The sequence below is a fragment of the Schistocerca piceifrons genome, chromosome 6 (assembly GCF_021461385.2).
Source record: "Schistocerca piceifrons isolate TAMUIC-IGC-003096 chromosome 6, iqSchPice1.1, whole genome shotgun sequence".
Lineage (NCBI taxonomy): Eukaryota > Metazoa > Arthropoda > Insecta > Orthoptera > Acrididae > Schistocerca > Schistocerca piceifrons.
Genome location: NC_060143.1, coordinates 430,321,842 through 430,341,083, shown reverse-complemented (window position 1 = coordinate 430,341,083; position 19,242 = coordinate 430,321,842). Strand labels below are relative to the sequence as shown.

Here is a 19,242-nt window from a genome sequence, read left to right as displayed (position 1 = left end):
ATTCCTGTATAATCATCAGACTTCCTTTTTTGGGCAACCATGCTATGTTGGACAGGCTTTTGCAGAAAATGCTGCCCACCGCCAAAGTTTCTACTCGTCCAAATGTGTTTTTCTGTATGGAGGCCGTGCCGCTAATACTGAAAATCATCTGGGCCATTCAAATTAAGCCTTTTCTCGTCACTGAAAATTACTTTGTTCCATTTTACAGTCCACAACGTAGTTTCTGCAATCTTCAGTCAAGCCTCCTTATGCACATTGTTTAAAAGTGGCTTATGGAGCTGTTTCTTGAATGCTGGATTCATGTCTTGGGCTAGGATTTATTTAATGCATTTGGCAGTGACTGATAATTGCAAATCAACCACTATTTGAGAGGAACACAAAAACTGTCAACTTTTTCTTTATGCAGAATCAAATGCATATCTGATTCTGACAATTCCTGTGTCTTGCCATATTTCCCGTTTTTGTCATACTGTGCACCCAGTCTGACAAAATTATCAATAACACAATACAAATGCCCTAATTCTTAGCAATCTGGCAATTAGACAGGCCCTTTTCTTTGTACGTCTTAATACTTGCTTGCTCATCAGCCGATAGGGGCCTCCAAGCTGTAACTGTAGCGAACTAGTGACATTCACCATTGTGTGCGTCTTCTAGCAGACCTGCCTTATACCAGCTTCTGTCCCTTCTTACCCAAAGGACTGACTTCTCTCAATTTTTAAGTACTCAACTTAATTCTAATGGTGAAATGAGAATGTATTTTGTTTTGCTTTGTTGTACACTGTACAGGAAAAATTCGTGCAATACCAAATATGTAAATAGCCTTGTACTGTTATAATAATTTCCACCACTGTGTATCATTCAGCTGCTGTTATAGGACATAGTCATCAAACACGAGCATCCCTTGCTGGGGCAACAGCAACCATTGTAATTAATATTCAGATAAAAGGCCACAAATTGCTCTTGAGATGCAAACATCATCAGATCTGTGCAGACTGCAATGTTTTACAATCTCACATAAAGTTAATCGCTAAACATCAACTTACAGCACGTCAAAGGGTAATGCCTCCATATCAGAACCAGACGCAAATTGGTATGATTTGAATCTGTAATATTTACCCCAAAGCTTATTGGTCAGGTGTATGATTAAAGCACAACTGAAGAAGTTACAAGACTTCTATGGGAATGTGTGTCATGTTGATATGTACAAACCATTTGTTAACACACCTCATTGAGAAAGCAGAAAAATTTATTCACATTGAACTTGCATGGTTCATGTATCACATTTTTCATGTTTATTTTGTTTCCCCTTAATCATTTACAATTCTTCTGTTGCATTTAACAAACCTTTATCTGCAGCATGAATTACATAGATGCTATCTTAAATCTTCCCACTATGGTATGCTTAGTTGCATTTTAATGTTAACCTACTGCTGCACAGTTGGAACTCGAGTTACAGTTTTCTTTCTAGCATACATAAAACTATCGTCCTGTCTGGCTGAAATGTGCTTCCACAATTGATTTTTGTACACTGTCTGCTGGTTGTATTTTTCTGTATCTCTGCATTTCAAGGTGTATCTAAGAAAATTATTAGTCCAATCTATGACTTGTATTGCCAACCTAGGAAAATATTTTGCTCTGCAGTCATCTACAGAACATTTATATGTATGCACAACATAAAGTTTATTTTTCACTTGAGTTCTTGTCTGGCTTTGTTTTGCTCTCTTGACATTTTCATTTGTAGTGCAGTACAATTTGACCTTCTCACATTATTGATAAGCATTTCTAAATGCAATCTCTTTGTAGCATGTAGTTCTTTGGCTCTTACCTAATAACTGAGGGACAACTTTAATGTTGTGTGCAACACGAAGTATAAATATGCCTATTTGTGTTGTCCTGTGTGTTTGGAGCTACTCCCATCTAATCAGCTATGAGACATTTTGAGGAATTTGATTGTACATTTGGATTCATTTTCAAGCATAAACACAGAGATAATAACAACGAATTGGGCTGAATGAATGAGTGAGATATGGCAAGTAGGGGTGGATGGATATGAGTGACTTTCAGTGATGGACTAGTGGATGTGAGTGAGTTACAGTTAGGGGAGCTTATGGAAGTTAGAGGTGAGTTGCATGTTAAAAAGAGTGTGAATATATTTGCATGCCAAAATTTTTTACACAAATGTTTAAAGGTGCCGAGGAAGATAAGATGAGGCAGTTGGTGCCCCGCTTTTCAGTCTGTCTTGTACACACACACACACACACACACACACACACACACACACACACACACACACACACACACACACTCTCTCTTCTCTTTGAACTTTGTTGAAATAGGCTTATTGAGGAAGTAGCCATGTAAACTCCGACTCTTCTACTTGTACACACATCAAAAAGTTTTGCATCACCTTGGTTCCGAGAGTTCTGGAATCTGTACAGAAAATTGGAATAGATATCAACATAAACATCATTTCAGCCCTTTTTATTGCTCATGAAAACCACACATTGCATGTTGTACCACCATACAGCAAGACCTTCAGGGGTGGTGGTCCTCATTGCTGTACACACCAGTACCTCTAATACCCAGTAGCACATCCTCTTGCACTGATGCATGCATGTATTCGCCATGGCATACTATCCACAAGTTCATCAAGGCACTGTTGGTCCAGGTTGTCCACTCCTCAACGGCGGTTCGGTATACATCCCTCAGAGTGGTTGGTGGCCGCTTTGTCCATAAACAGCCTGTTTCAATCTATCCCAGGCATGTTTCATAGGGTTCATGTCTGGAGAATATGCTGGCCACTCTAGTCAAGCGATGTCATTATGCACAATGAGGGCGAGAATTGTTGTCCATGAAGATGAATGCCTCATCAAATGGTGCCGATATGGTTGCAGTATCAGTCCGAGCATGGCCATCACGTATCATACAGCCATTACAGTGCCTTCCATGACTGCCAGCGGGTTATGTCGGCCCCACATAATGCCACCCCAAATCAGCAGGGAATATCCACCTTGGTGCACTTGCTGGACAGTGTGTCCGAGGCGTTCAGCCTGACTGGGTTGCCTCCAAACACTTCGCCAACGATTGTCTGGTTGAAGGCATATGAGAGACTCATCAGTGAAGAGAACATGATGCCAATCCTGAGCAGTCTATGCGGCATGTTGTTGGGCCCTTCTGTACCGCAATGCATGGTGTGGTCGTTGCAGAGATGCACCTCGCCATGGACGTCAGGAGTGAAGTTGCGAATCATGCAGCCTATTGCGCACAGTTTGTGTTGTAACACAACATCCTGTGGCTGTACAAAAAGCGTTATTCAACAAGGTGGTGTTGCTGTCAGGGTTCTTCCAAGCCACAAACCGTAGGTAGCGGTCATCCACTGTAGGAGTAGTCCTTGGGTGGCGTGACAGAGGTATGTCATCGACAGTTCCTGTCTGTCTGCATCTCCTCCATGTCTGAACAACATCGCTTTGGTTCACTCCAAAATGCCTGGACACTTCCCTTGTTGAGAGCCCTTCCTGGCACAAAGTAACAATGCAGATGCGACCAAATCGCGGTATTGACCATCTAGGCATGGTTGAACTACAGACAACGTGAGCCGTGTATCTCCTTCCTGGTGGAATGACTGGAACTGAATGGCTGTCGGACCCCCTCCGTCTAATAGGCACTGCTCATTCATGGTTTTTACATCTTTAGGTGGGTTTAAGGACATCTCTGAACAGTCAAAGGGACTGTGCCTGTGATACAGTATCCACAGTCAATGCCTATCTTCAGGAGTTCTGAAAACTGGGGTGATGCAAAACGTTTTTTGATGTATGTATTTTGGCTGCATATTTTCTGGCCATTTTCGGAGTGATCCAAGAGATGATGACACAGTGCCAGAGAGGGGCTGGACATGAGAGTCTGCACCACAGCTACTGGTCAGCAGGAAAGAGGTATAGCTTGCAGATGTGTGCGCTCGCTCTGATAGATGGAGAGAATGTTCAAATAGTCAAACCTTTTCCGTTGTGTCTTTAGTGATGATGACACTGCAGTGACTTCTTTGAAATTTAGTGATAGCAGTGGCCAGATTCCATGTTGTATCTAAATTAAATTGACTATTGCAGTTATTTAGATATTCAGTTGATCAAATGGCTTTCTCAAACATTGAGCCCCAAAATAGTGAGGAGGAAGTTAAACAATTCATATCACTAGTTCTTAGAGTGAGCTAGATGTGTACAATGTTTAATCACTGCTGACTTTTCTGGTTGTAAGAAGTGAGTGCACCACTGGTTTTCATAGCATGTGTCACAAACATTTAGTGTTGTTTTATCAGTACATAAGCTGCTCCAACTCTCACAAAGAATCTTGCATGCAGACACCTTTTGAAGCGATAGGTCATTCTTCACAGAAATGTGATGGACTATAGCTTTCATAGGAGGACAGAAGATCACTTTGACAAGATGTTTCTCAAGGATCTGGCCTTCTTTGAGGAAAGAGTTCTCACTTACAGCAGAAATGTATTTGACTTCAAAGTAGAATTCTTATTGTCCTCACTATTCTTAGTTTCATGTGAAATGTCTTGCGAACTCGTTGCTGGGAATATCCATTCATTCGAAAATGTTCTTCAGATGTAAGAGTTCATCCTGCAGGGAGTCTTTCCTCAAAGATAGAGAAACACTGTGTCACTTAACTTCTGCTCACCTATGAAGACAGCAGCACTACAGAATTGGTATGAATGAGAACATGTTACTTCAGAAAATGAGTGCTCACCAGATTCATTGTGGGAGTTGGGACAGTTCATCTATTACTTTAAATATGAAATGTTCATGATGGATGCATTGGACACCTACATTAATACCCATGTGCTACAAGTAGACGAGTCCAGCAATGATGGAGCACTGTAGAGATAAGGGCTACTTTATGAGTTACAGCAACATGGAAATTTTAACTTCCATCTCATTGTTCTGGGACTTAGTGTTTAAGGAAGGCATGTAGATTCAATTAGCAGAACATTTACGTAATTGCAATAGTACTGTGGCAGAAAGAAATGAGGCCAGGATATCAGCAGAAGAGCAGCAATTTGGACAGCCGATCTCAAAATTTGACAGATTATTCATTACACCATAACAACCTGAAAATATACAAATCATGTGATACCTGGATCACTAATTATTGGTAGAAGCATCAAGAAAAGGTCTGAAAAATTGAAATTACATTCTAGGAAAGGTACACAGAAACCTCTTTTCTCCATGTGCAATATAAAGAACACATAAATACAAAGTGTTAACACTATACACGAGGGTAATCCCAAAAGTAAGGTCTCCTGTTTCTTTATAAGTACTTACACCTGTTTATTTCTGCAATGGTTTACATCAGTTTACAGCTTGAACATGTTGCTATTTTTCGACATAACCACCATTACTGTCGATGCATTTTTGTAGACACTGTGGCAGTTTTTGTATGTCATGTCATACCAGCTCGCCACCATGCTATTCAGAAAGTTATGAACCTCTTCTTTCATCTTGTCATCGGAGCTAAATCGCTGGCACTACAATTAGTGCTGACAGGTACTGAGGGACTCTGAAAAAACTCAAACGGGCAATTCAGAACCGGAGAAGAGGAATGTTGAGCAAGGGCGTACACATTCTCCATGACAACGCTCGCCCACACATCGCTCCTCAAACCTTTGCTCTCCTGCAACAGTTTCAGCAGAATATAATGACCCATCCATCCTATAGTCCTGACTTGGTGCCCAGTGACAGTGACTATCACCTGTTCCCTAGGTTAAAATAACATTTGGCCGGAAAGCGATTCGTCTCGGACAACGAGGTGAAAGAAGAGGTTCATAACTTTTTGAACAGTATGGCTGCCAGCTGGTATGACATGGGCATACAAAAACTGCCACAACATCTACAAAAATGCATCGACAGAAATGGTGATTGTCAAAAATAGCTAAATGTTCAAGCTGTAAACTGATGTAAACCAAACCATTGGAGAAATAAGCAGGTCTATGTACTTATAAAAAATTGGAGACCTTACATTTGGGATTACCCTTGTAGAAAACAAATTGGTTACTAATTTAACTAATGTGAGGAACATACATGAATAGAATGTAAGTAGATCACTGCATGCTGCACTACATTACTATATGGGTACGGATTAAGTGTTACTGTATGGTACTTGTGTTGTTCTGGGGAAGACCATAAGTGCTCCTTCCTCATTAGTTTAAAAGGTAACTGTGCTGTGAAATGCAGTATGGGAATCTGTATGTAGTCAGCATCTTCTTTCTTTATTCTATTAGTTGTTTTTGCCAGGTTATTCAAGGTATTTATTCTTTTTCCTTCCATGCTGTAAAATATGCCCTAGTAGGAAGCTGTTTAGCTAAATCCCCTAGTGTTAATTTTTTGTTATTTGCTGCAACAGGTTTATGTTTTAATAATTCAGTAAATGTTGTGAGAACTGGTATCCATATTGTTTTTAAGTTGAACCAAATTAAATAACATTCATGTGTTGAATGTCTTTCAGGTAGAAGAATTCAACGTGTCAATGGCACAGTTTGTGTCAAATATTAAAGGAGATCGTGAAAAGGCTGCCGAGATAATCCTAAACAATGAATTGCTGTTGATGCTACATCTTAACTATAACTTAACTGTTCATCATCCATTCCGACCTGTGGAAGGCCTGCTTGTGGACATTAAATCTCGTGGTAGTCTACGTGACCCAGAGAGACTGAGACCAGGAATTGAGGAAATGTTGGAGCGTGTGTACCTGACTGATGCTATCCTCCTGTACTCGCCATCACAAATTGCTCTAGCTGCGATACTCCATGCTGCAAGCAAAATCAATGAGAATCTAGATTCATACGTAATGGATATTTTGATTGGCCCATCTGGTAGGGAGCACCTTTCGGGTCTTATTGAAGCTGTCAGGTGTATCCGTTCTTTGATCAAGTGTATTGAATTACCACCAAAAGATCAGATGCGTATGTTGGAGAAGAAGTTAGAAAAGTGTAGAAATCAAGCCCATAATCCTGATAGTTATGTGTACAAGAAAAGAATGTTGGACATGATTGATGAAGATGACGATGATGACGAACGGTACCTGTACACCAAAATGATCCGTGATCAATCAGCAAATGATGAGGCACTTTTGGGTGTCTCAAAAGTGCATTCACCTGCAGCTTAATGACTAGCTTCCTTTTTTATTTATTAATACATGTTTTTATGCAACCAGATACTTATTTTTATGCAAGTGTAAATTTTTGTTGTTTTTATGTTCTGCTGCAGGTATATTTTTGTAATAAACGTGGCTACAATCTTTATTCATGTTTGTGTGCACGACATCACTGATGCATATGATAGCTGGTAAAAATACTTAATATATCTTATTTCACAGTTTTCAAATCATTTTGTCATACACACAAGATGTACCATATGTGTATTATTCCATCTGCATTGCTACAAGTATTATAATTCAAATAAATAAAAAGTGCCTTGTCTCAGACTGTGTGTGTGTGCAGTAATTAAAATAGTCTTTTAGGATTGTAATCAAATTTGGTTACATAAATTTGTACCAAAAGTTTTATATGAAACTGTTAAATCAATATACCTTGGACAAAATGTCATCTTCATGGTAAATATGTATTCAGAGAGAGAGAGAGAGAGAGAGAGAGAGAGAGAGAGAGAGAGAGAGAGAGATGAACATGCTAATGGCATAACATTTACACTGTTTTCTTGTCACATTAAAAATGAGATATTGCTAAATACACAAATTGTTCAGTATTTTTAACAGACAATAACTGTTGAAACTAAATTATTTGCAGATGTGACTTATCTCGACTACTAACAGATAAAATACCTGCACAAATCAGCATATATTCATAAGCCAGATTTGAGACTGAAACAATTTGTGTATTCTTTATTGTTTCCATTACATTCCAAAACATGTTTATTTTTCTTTTAATTGGACAATATGCAGAAATATGATGCTTTTGTGAGAAAAGAAGTAGCTTTTAGTTTTAGTTTATGTAAATTTGTATAACAACATAAGGCTGTTAAACAGTAGAAGCTCATACTGCATAAGTTCCAGTTGTTTCAGTATTGTGATACTTTGAAATGAATACATGATTTTTAAAAGGCTGAAGATATTTCTTTTCATAAATGTATACACCTAAACTGAGACTGTCGACAAGCAAACAAACAGAAAATATTACTCTTAAATAAAAATAATTAGACTGTAGTTACCAAAATAAAAAGTTGCCAATGATTAACATCAACATGAATCAAAAGATGTTGGTATCGGCTGTCTTTTTCTTAAGAGCATGCATTCATAGCCAGTGCGGTTTAAGTACCTGAAGGGACATTAGGTTATTGCCTGATTTATGTTAGGATTGGAAAAGAGTTTGAAAGTAATGTAAATAATTATTTATTACTCAAATGTTTGAGTACTTTACCATTTTCATCAGCTTTTAATGTATTACTGAAGGTGTAAAATAAATCAGTGGTTTATATATTTTGATTTGTTTTCTGTATCAACTTATTTGGACGGTTCTCACTGTTTCACATTATAACAAAAGCCAACTGATGGTGTCGTTATTTCAAAGCTGTTTTCTTTTTAAAAGACAGTATGAGCAGTTTGCAAATCAGAAAGGCAAACTAAAGTGTTTACGTATGCTTATAAAAAATAAAAAAATGTCTTGAGGGGTGCATACAAACACAGAAAATAATTATTTCACTAACAGAATAAAAAAGCGTGAATTACAAGTACATATACAACTCAATTTGAGACTGACAGCCAAAGAGACTTAGTAGATCAACAGAAAATCAAAATACAAAGTAGTAAATCATGTACTGCAAAGGAAAATAGTCATTTTAAGAGTGGAAAAATGCCTAACAAAGACCAACCTTACAGGAGGGACATATAAAAGGTTTGAATAAGCTCCTTTGGGATAGGAATATTACAGAGAAGTGGTGGTCAGAAAAAAAATTACCAGAAGATAAGCTTTAGTAAATGTAAAAATCACCACATCGTTTGTATTTTGTTCTTCCTCTGGAAAGCTGGAGATGCATGTCAACCAGTACAGTTGTGCCTTCTCATTTTCCTTTGACACTGCTCCCTTCATCCAGCAAAAATTTACATGGTCATAATAAACTCTGATATAAAAGTTTCAAATCTGAGATGCATCACTGAAGGCAGAACATTTTTAGAATTTGCTGTCAATCGATATACTACTTCTCTACTCAGAAGAATTGCACTTTAGTGTCTTACTATCAGCCAGTGTACACTACCTACCATGCAGTCATTATATTCAAAACAAAGGGTCGTATATCACCATGTGGCTGTTGTAAGTTTTGTTAATGACTGTGAATGAAAGCTCAGTCGGTGCAATCAGCCAGTCCCTACCTATATGTGTTGCAGGTTTTCTCATCAAATTTCATTGTGAAATCTCACTGTATCAGACAAGTTGTAGTGTTGTGTTGTTGCAGTGTTTCGAAGAGTTTCCTACTCTTCGTCTTCAGGCAAAAATGATGAGTAGGAAACTCGTCAAGGTGAAAATGAAAAGTAAGGAACTCGTCAAAACATTGCGACCATACAGTGCTGTGACTTGGCTGTTTTTTGTTTAAATGAACACTATATGAATGGATCATTTTAAAAAACTCATTTACTAAGATTGCATTAATTCACTGAATTTAAAAAAAAAAAGTTGTTTTTATTTATAAGGTAATAAACATATAATAGAACTACTACAATACTTATCTACACTAATGCTCATACTTTAAGGATAATGCTGATATATGGTGAAACAATGCTCTGGTGGGCAGTTTGTGGGTTTAAATCACCTCGAGGTATGACCATGCGGTGCATTTGACCTCGGTTCTCGCACGGTGGCGCTGGCAGCAGTCCATATACACAGATGCGTGGTGCATGTCAGAGTATGGTGCAGCAGGTAGGTGTGCAGACATTTTCAGACATGCTAATGGTAACTGTGTGTTGAAAATGGCTCATAGAACACTAATTGAGGACGTTATGAGGGATAGAATACTAGGGCGACTGGAGGCTGGTCAAACACAGCAGGTCATAGCATGGGCCCTGCGTGTGCCACAAAGTGTGATCTCAAGATTATGGCAATGATTCCAGCAGACAGGAAGCGTGTCCAGGTACTACAATACGGCACGTCCACAGTGCACAACACCACAAAAAGACTGATATCTCACCATCAGTGCCCACAGACTGCTACGGAGTATTGCAGGTAGCCTTGCTCGGGACCTTACTGCAGCCACTGCAACAGTTGTCTCCAGACACACAGTCTACAGACGACTGAACTGACTGGGTTTATTCGTCCGGAGGCTTGTGAGATGCATTCCACTGACCCCTGGTCACAGGAGAGCCCATAAAGCCTGGTGTCAAGAACACAGAACATGGTCACTTGCACAGTGGTTCCAGGTTATGTTCACGGACGAGTCCACGTATAGTCTGAACAGTGATTCTTGCTGGGTTTCCGTCTGGCGTGTACCAGGAACCAGATACCAATCCCTTAATGCCCTTGAAAGGGACCTGTATGGAGGTCTTGGTCTGATGGTGTGAGGTGGGATTATGATTGGTGCACGTACACATGTCTTTGACAGATAAACTGTAACAAGTCAGTTGTATCGGAGCGTCATTTCGTACCAGTATGTCTGCCTTTTCAGGGGTGCAGTGGGTCCCACCTTCGTCCTGATGGATGATAATGCGTGGCTCCACTGAGCTTCCATTGTGGAGGAGTACCTTGAAACAGAAGATATCATGCGAATGGAGTGACCTGCCTGTTCTCCAGACCTAAATCACATCGAGCACATCTGGGATGCTCTCGGTCAATGTATCGCTGCATGTCTTCAAACCCCTAGGACACTTCAGGAGCTTCGACAGGCACTGGTGCAAGAATGGGAGGCTATACCCCAGCAGCTGCTCAACCACCTGATCCAGAGTATGCCAACCCGTTGTGTGGCCTGTGTACATGTGCATAGTAATCATATCCCATATTGATGTCAGGGTACATGCACAGGAAACAGTGGCATTTTGTAGCACATGGGTTTCGGGACAGTTTTCTCAACTTATCACCAATACCGTGGACGTACAGATCTGTGTCGTGTGTTCCCCTATGTGCCTATGCTATTAGCGCCAGTTTTGTGTAGTGCCATGTTGTATGGCACCACATTCTGCAATTATCCTTAATTTATGAGCATGAGTGTACAATGCACACATTACTGCACTGCAACGGTACAGAAGTTAGGTTGCCCCCCAAAAGTGATATATTTTTAACGACAAATTTCATTAAGAAGTAAAGATATTGGGAAGCAGTAGTTAGTATCACAAGTTTCCTAAACAGGCCACTGCAGGATGTTCTTGAGTTCACACCACATATAACTCTTATTGCACGTTTTTGTGCCTGGAAAACTTTAGCTTGGCTTGATGAATTACCCTAAAAAAAATACCATATGGCATTATGGAGTGAAAGTAAAGCATAGTATGCCAGCTTTTTCATTTTTATATCCCCTATGTCTGACAGAATTCGCATTACAAGTAGAGATTTATTCAGACGCTTCAGCAATTCTGTGGTGTGCTCCTCCCAGTTGAATTTATTATCAAGCTGTAATCCCAAGAATTTAACACTGTCCACTTCTTCTATCTGCTTGTCATCACATGTTAGGCATGTACTCTTGGGACACCCCTTACAAGTTCTGAACTGCATGTAAGGTTTTTTTTCCAAAGTTTAGTGACAAAGAATTGGCTACGAACCAGTGATTAATTTCTACAAATATTTTATTACACGATCTTTCTAAGACTACACTTGATTTGCTATTTATTGCAACGTTTGTATCATCGGCAAACAAAACAAATATGGCATCTGATAATGTTACTGATGAAAGGTCATTGATGTACATAAGAAAAAGTAATAGCCCTAAGATGGAACCTTGTGGGACCCGACATGTAATTAGTCCCCAGTTGGACAATGCCTGATTGCTTAATACATGCCCTTTTCCTAATAACACCCTTTGTTTCCTGCCAGAGATATAAGATTTGAACCATTTTGCAGCGTTTCATGTTACACAACAATATTCTAATTTACTTAAAAGGTTATTGTGATTTACACAGTCAAATGCCTTTGACAAAATATACCAGTTGCCTGCAATTTTTTGTCTAATGAATTAAGTACATTTTCACTGTAAGTGTAGATAGCCTTCTCAATATCAGAACACTTTAGAAATCCGAACTGCAACTTTGACAGTATATCATTTCTGATAAGATGGTTATAAAGCCGATTGTACATTACCTATAAAGCCGATTGTACATTACCTTTTATAAAAATTTTGAGAATTCTGGCAAAAGTGAAATTGGATGGTTATTTGGCAATATTTCTTTATCACCCTTGTTAAACAGTGGCTTAACTTCAGCATATTTCAACCATTCAGGAAATATTCCACTGATAAACGACTGGTTACACAGATAGCTTAATATGTTACTTAACTCAGAATCACATTCTTTAATTAACTTTGTTGATATTTCATCATACCCACTTGATTTTAAAGATTTTATGGTGGACATTACTTCTGCTGGGGTAGTGAGGGTCAAATTCATGATATGGAAATTACTTGAAATGTCTGGTCTGAGGTACCCCATGGCAGCATCTACAGAACCTGACAACCCCATCTTTTCAGTAACAGTTATAAAATGTTAAGAAGTTCTGGAACACTATACACATCTGTCACCAATGTATCATTTACTCTTAATGCTATCTGCCCCTCTTCGTGTCTGGTTCTACCGGTCTCCTCCCATATTGTCTTTATTTTGGTATCTGGCTGGACTATCTTTTCCTTGTAATATATTTGCTTTGATGTCAGTATTGCAGTCTTTAATATTTTGCAGTGGTTCTTGTAATATGCTAAAGCATCAACATCCAAACTGTTTTGGGTTGACAGATACTGGTTTCTTTTTCTTTTACAAGATACCTCTATTCCTTGAGTGATCCATGGCTTCTTTGTAGACTTTGCTTTAACCTTGGTTAGTTTTGGGGGAAAACAGGGTTCAAATGAGATAAGCACTTTATTGGCAAAAGTGTTATATTTTTCATTCATGCCATGAGCACTGTAAACATCACTCCAGTGAATGTCTCTGAGGAGTGTCCTAAAATAATCAATTTTTGGCATATTGATTACCCTCTTGAGTTCCGATTTAACAGATTTTATATCCTGTTCAGTATTAACATTTAACAGAAGGAACTGCATGTCATGGCCTGACAGGCCATTGACTATTGGTTTTGTAATATAATTTTGTTCATTGGACTTTTCTATAAAGATATTATCAATGGCTGTTTGTCAGCAATTGGCTACCCTTGTTGGAAACTTTACAATGAGAATTAAGTTGAATGATAATGTTACTAGCTCAAATAAGTTCTTATTGGGTGAGTCTTTAAGGAAATCTACATTGAAGTTACCAGCAACCACTATTTCTTTGTTTTGGTTGTTAAATGGGCCCGTACAGCTTCAGGGTGGTTTAGGAACAAAAGTTACCTGTAGGTGCTCGATATACTCTTAATGTTATGAAGGACTTTTTTATGAAATTCTACTTCTGTTGCACATGCTTCCATATGCTGTTCTAGGCAAAATTTATGAATGTCTATGTTCTTAACTTTATGACAGTTCCTGATCAATGTGGCAGCTCCTTCTGTCTCAATTTCTGCTCTACAAAAGTGAGATGCTAACGCAAATCCTGTATCACTTAAAAGTTCCATACCAGTGGTCACATGATGTTCAGAAAGGTAAATTATGTGAGCTGGGTTTGAGGACTCTAATTCATTTATGCAGATTTTTCTTTCACATCATTAACTCTGAAGGCACATTCTGCATGATATTCTGTGAAGTCTTCTCAGAGGTTGTATTTCTTTGTATTGCTTGCAATACCTCGTAATTGCTACCTGCTAACATAATATTCCATATTGTCATTGTGGTAGTTATTGTATGCATTTTGCTTCTTTTTCTTTGGGGGAGGTACCTGTGTCCTTCCTGACATAGACACCACAGACTTACTTTAACATTTTTCTTGCACATTTCTTCACCTTTTGCATCAACTCTGTCACTCCTTCTTATTGTTAGTTAACTTAGTGAATTGTGTTTGCTCATGAAGGCATTTTCCATGATGACCTTCCATACTTGATCAAGTTGGTTATCACTGTGCCCACGTCTACCGTTCACTTTGCAGAGTAATACTTTATCTAGGCACTGTATACACTGCCAACAGATATTAATTTTTGATGTATAACTCCTAAACTCAGTCCAAACACGCCTTGAATGCCCAACGGTGCTGACCAACTGTCGTGTCATCATCGGCCCACAGGCGTCACTGGATGCGGATGTGGAGTAGCATGTGGTCAGCACACCACTCTCCCAGCTGTTGTCAGTCTTCGTGACCAGAGCGGCTACTTTTCACTCAAGTAGCCCCTCAACTGACCTCACAAGGGCTGAAGGCATCCTGCTTACCAACAGCACCGAACAGACCCAGATGGTTGCCCAGCACTGAGGCAAGACCATTAGTCTATAACACCTAAGGAGATTACGTAGTTTGTCAGCTCACAAAAAATGTGGTAATTCTGCTGGCTACAGATCTTACACTATGTGGCTCAGTGATAAAATGCAATACTACAGATCCAAGGTCTTGGGTTTGGTCTCCTGTCAGTCCCAGAACTTTCATGTCACTCATCACTCATTTACCCTCTGGTAATATTAATGTAAAAAATACCAAGTTGCACCATGGTTTGGATTCAACATTGAACTTTGTCCCCTTATAACAGTTTGGGTGAGTCAGTTCAAACACCAGAAGAAGGTAATGGCATACCACATCTGACAGAACCACACCTAACAAAGCACTGTGGTATTGAAACCAATCTGTAGATTGTCCTTACCTTTAAGCTATAACTGTATATCTTACACGTTTTTAAAACTTTTGCTAACTTGATAGGACTAGGCACAAGTTTAGATGGAGTCATTGACCGATGGCTCCATGTGTGCACCATGGAGTGTGTTGTGATCTCTGCTGTTCATGTTCTTTATTATCACAGTGGCTGCTCTGAGGCTGCAACCGACCACAGCAGATCCTCCCAGCTGATGCCATTGCCTGGTGTGAAGCATCCTTCACTATTCTCAGTACTTCCTTTTGTAAATGCATCCCACTCTCTAGAAGCACACAAGTTTGTGTCTATTTGTTCTTACATGCCTTGCCATACACCTAATAGAGGGTGGGTATAAGAGAGCTCATTGTACTGGGGAAGTAGGGTTAACCAGTAAAAAAACATGAAGATCTCAAGATCTTTTGATTTAAATGTCTTTGAAGCTGCCAAATAAATTGAGAAACAAGTTATCTTCTTTTACATCCCTAACTCTACCCACAACATATTCATCTTTTTTTGTGTTGTGATAGTAGTATTTTTGATTCTGGTTCCAAATTTTTACTCTACTGTAATTTTGACATTAGACTGCCATAGCTTGGCAACTGATATAAATTTTTGTTGACTCGGGTAAGAACTGGTCCAGTATAGGTTTTTTTACTATTGTTCAAACCATGTTGCTTGTATCATGACAATGGATGAAGCTTTCACAAAACAACAGAACTACCATTACTAGTATTTGTCCACCTTCTTATGATATTTGGACAGATTCATACAAGTGGGAAACAAAGAAGGGCCATCTAGGGAAAAAAATCTCACAAAAACATGTTTTTTGCATATAAGAGCTGAATGAAGGTAGATTTTTGAAAACGAGTTTTCTGTTTTATCATAAGAATACCTTTTTTATTTATTTGCTTCAGTTTAAACTGTTTTCACACATTCCATTCACGTAAGACCAAATTTTTTGTCCTACATTTAGCTCGACTTTAAACCATCTTATCCCAACAACAAATAAGGATTATTAAAACTAAACTAAATTCCTCCCGAACAGGCCATGAAGACCCAAGGTACTGACAGCCACCATGTCACCTTCACCTCATAGGCATCACTGGATGCGGATATGGAGGGGCATGTGGTCAGCACACTGCTCTTTGAGCCATATGTTAGTTTCCAAGATCGGAGCCACGACTTCTCAATCAAGTAGCTCCTCAGTTTGCCTCACAAGGGCTGAGTGCACCCCGTTTGCCAACAGTGCTCGGCAGACCGAATGGTCACCCATCCGAATGCTAGCCCAGCCCAACAGCACTTAACTTTGGTGATCTGATGGGAACCAGTGTTACCACTGTGGCAAGGCCATTGGCTAGATAAGGATTATTGGTTAAAAAAATTTCTTTTTAACTCTAACCCTTTGTCTACCTTTGTGCAAAGTTTGAATCAATTTGTACAAATTTAAGTGATGTACTTGTTGGAACAAATTTGAACCTTCGGTCTCGCTCCAATCTGAAGTTATTTAAAGATGACTGTTTTGCAAGTAAAATCCAAACAATGTTGAATGTTTTTGCACATAAAACCCGAATGGTGCACATACCAATGGTGCCATTAGCTGACCTGTAATTTCAGCTTAATAAAAATCTTTTTCAGAAAGAATTAATCAATTTGTCATAGTGCCAGCACCAGTTCACTGTTCAAACCTTGCTTAGTATACTGTAACGTAGCTGCTGTAAAACAGATGTTCAAAAGGCTACACAAATGGCCAATGGTGCAGGCTAAACCAAACACTTTTTACCTCAAGTTCCTAACTCACACAGGAACCGAGCAGCAAAACTAGCCATCCAAAACACAATTCTAAACGTGATCTTTTCAGCCATATTTGTTACAGTACTTCCGTGCTGTTCATTGGCACATTTCTGGATACAAATTATAGACTGATTTGCCCTCATTACAGTCATGATGTACCCTAACTCAAAATTTTGTATTTACTACACAACATATAGATATACAGGGTAGTCCATTGATAGTGACCGGGCCAAATATCTCACGAAATAAGCATCAAACGAAAAAACTACAAAGAATGAAACTCGTCTAGCCTGATGAGGCAAACCAGATGGCGCTATGGTTGGCCCGCTGGATGGCGCTGCCATAGGTCAAACGGATATCAACTGCATTTTTTAAAGGGAACCCCCATTTTTATTACATATTCGTATAGTGCGTAAAGAAATATGAATGTTTTAGTTGGACCACTTTTTTAGCTTTGAGATAGATGGCACTGTAATAGTCACAAACGTAGAAGTACATGGTATCACATAACATTCCGCCAGCGCGGACGGTATTTGCTTTGTGATACATTACCCGTGTTAAAATGGACCATTTCCCAATTGCAGGAAAGGTTGATATTGTGTTGATGTATGGCTATTGTGATCAAAATGCCCAACGGGTGTGTGCTATGTATGCTGCTCGGTATCCTGGACGACATCATCCAAGTGTCCGGACCATTCACCGGATAGTTACGTTATTTAAGGAAACAGGAAGTGTTCAGCCACACATAAAACGTCAACCACAACCTGCAACAAATTATGATGCCCAAGTAGGTGTTTTAGCTGCTGTCACAGCTAATCCGCACAACAGTAGCAGACAAATTGCATGAGAATCAGGAATCTCAAAAACGTCGCTGTTGAGAATGCTACAGCAACATCGATTGCACCCGTACCATATTTCTTTGCACCAGGAGTTTCTTGGCGACGACTTTGAACGTCATGTACAGTTCTCTCACAGGGCACAAGAGAGATTATGGGACAATGACAGATTTTTTGCACGCATTCTATTTAGCGACGAAGCATCATTCACCAACAGTGGTAATGTAAACCGGCATAATATGCACTATTGGGCAATGGAAAATTCACGATGGCTGCAACAAGTGGAACATCAGTGACCTTGGCGGGTTAATTTATGGTGCAGCATTATGGGAGGAAGGATAATTGGCCCCCATTTTATCGGTGGCAATCTAAACGGTGCAATATATTCTGATTTCCTACGTAATGTTCTACCGATGTTACTACAATATGTTTCACTGCATGACAGAATGGCGATGTACTTCCAACAAGATGGATGTCCGGCACATAGCTCGCGTGTGGTTGAAGCGGTACTGAATAGCATATTTCATGACGTGGATTGGTCGTCGAAGCACCATACCATGGCCCACACGTTCACCGGATCTGATGTCCCCGAATTTCTTTCTGTGGGGAAAGTTGAAGGATATTTGCTATTGTGATCCACCGACAACACCTGACAACATGCATCAGGGCATTGTCAATGCATGTGTGAACATTACGGAAGGTGAAATACTCGCTGTTGAGAGGAATGTCGTTACACGTATTGCCAAATGCATTGAGGTTGACAGACATCTTTTTGATCATTTATTGCATTAATGTGGTATTTACAGGTAATGACACTGTAACAGCATGCGATCTCAGAAATGATAAGTTCACAAAGGTACATGTATGATATTGGAACAACCGAAATAAAATGTTCAAATGTATCTATGTTCTGTATTTTAAAAAAACCTACCTGTTACCAACTGTTCGTCTAAAATTGTGAGCCATATGTTTGTGACTATTACAGTGCCATGTATCACAAAGCTAAAAAAGTGGTCCAATTAAAACATTCATATTTGTTTACATACTACACGAATATGCTACAAGAAATAGGGGTTCCTATTTTAAAAAACTCAGTTGACATCCATTTGACCTATGGCAACGCCATCTAGCAGGCCAACCATAGTGCCATCTGGCTTCCCCCTTAAAGCTAGACAAGTTTCGTTCTTTGTAGTTTTTTCGTTTGACGCTTATTTTGTGAGATATTTGGCCCAGTCACGATCAATGGACCACCCTGTATATTTACATATTCATTTTAACCACTTTGACTATATCAGATTCCCTGATGATAGTTGACACTATCACCTTACTTGTCCCTTGTAAGGACTACTTGTCATACAGATGTGCATTTCTTTGGTTTCCTTGCTTTCTGATTTCAATTAATATACCTTTTCATATACCTGCTGTAGTCTAAAGATATTCCTGTACACTTTTCTGCAATCCATTGTGTCACCTAACTACCGTCCACTTACCCATGTATCATCCACATATTGATTTATTTTGTTTGTACCTATCTCTTATATTATATTTTACTACTGTTTGCTTAATGGTAATTTACTATGTCGTGCTATTCACAATATACATAAATGACCTGGTGGATGACATCGGAAGTTCACTGAGGCTTTTTGCAGATGATGCTGTGGTGTGCCGAGAGGTTGTAACAATGGAAAATTGTATTGAAATGCAGGAGGATCT

The 19,242-nt window shown here is 39.2% G+C and overlaps 2 protein-coding genes and 1 pseudogene across 2 annotated transcripts in view; 1 reads left to right on the top strand and 2 right to left on the bottom strand.

Moving 5' to 3' along the window:
- The window catches only part of LOC124802616 (cyclin-H), an 84,583-nt gene extending 76,112 nt beyond the window's left edge, over positions 1-8,471 (top strand). Inside the window, exon 3 of the mRNA XM_047263502.1 lies at positions 6,505-8,471. Within this exon, the coding sequence (XP_047119458.1) occupies positions 6,505-7,164 (660 nt within the window). The 3' untranslated portion in view covers positions 7,165-8,471. The remainder of the gene's footprint in view (positions 1-6,504) is intronic.
- LOC124803364 (cilia- and flagella-associated protein 45-like) overlaps positions 1-19,242 on the bottom strand; it is a 162,194-nt gene that overhangs the window by 74,649 nt on the left and 68,303 nt on the right. The window lies entirely within an intron of this gene.
- Positions 16,140-16,257, bottom strand: LOC124803582 (annotated as a pseudogene).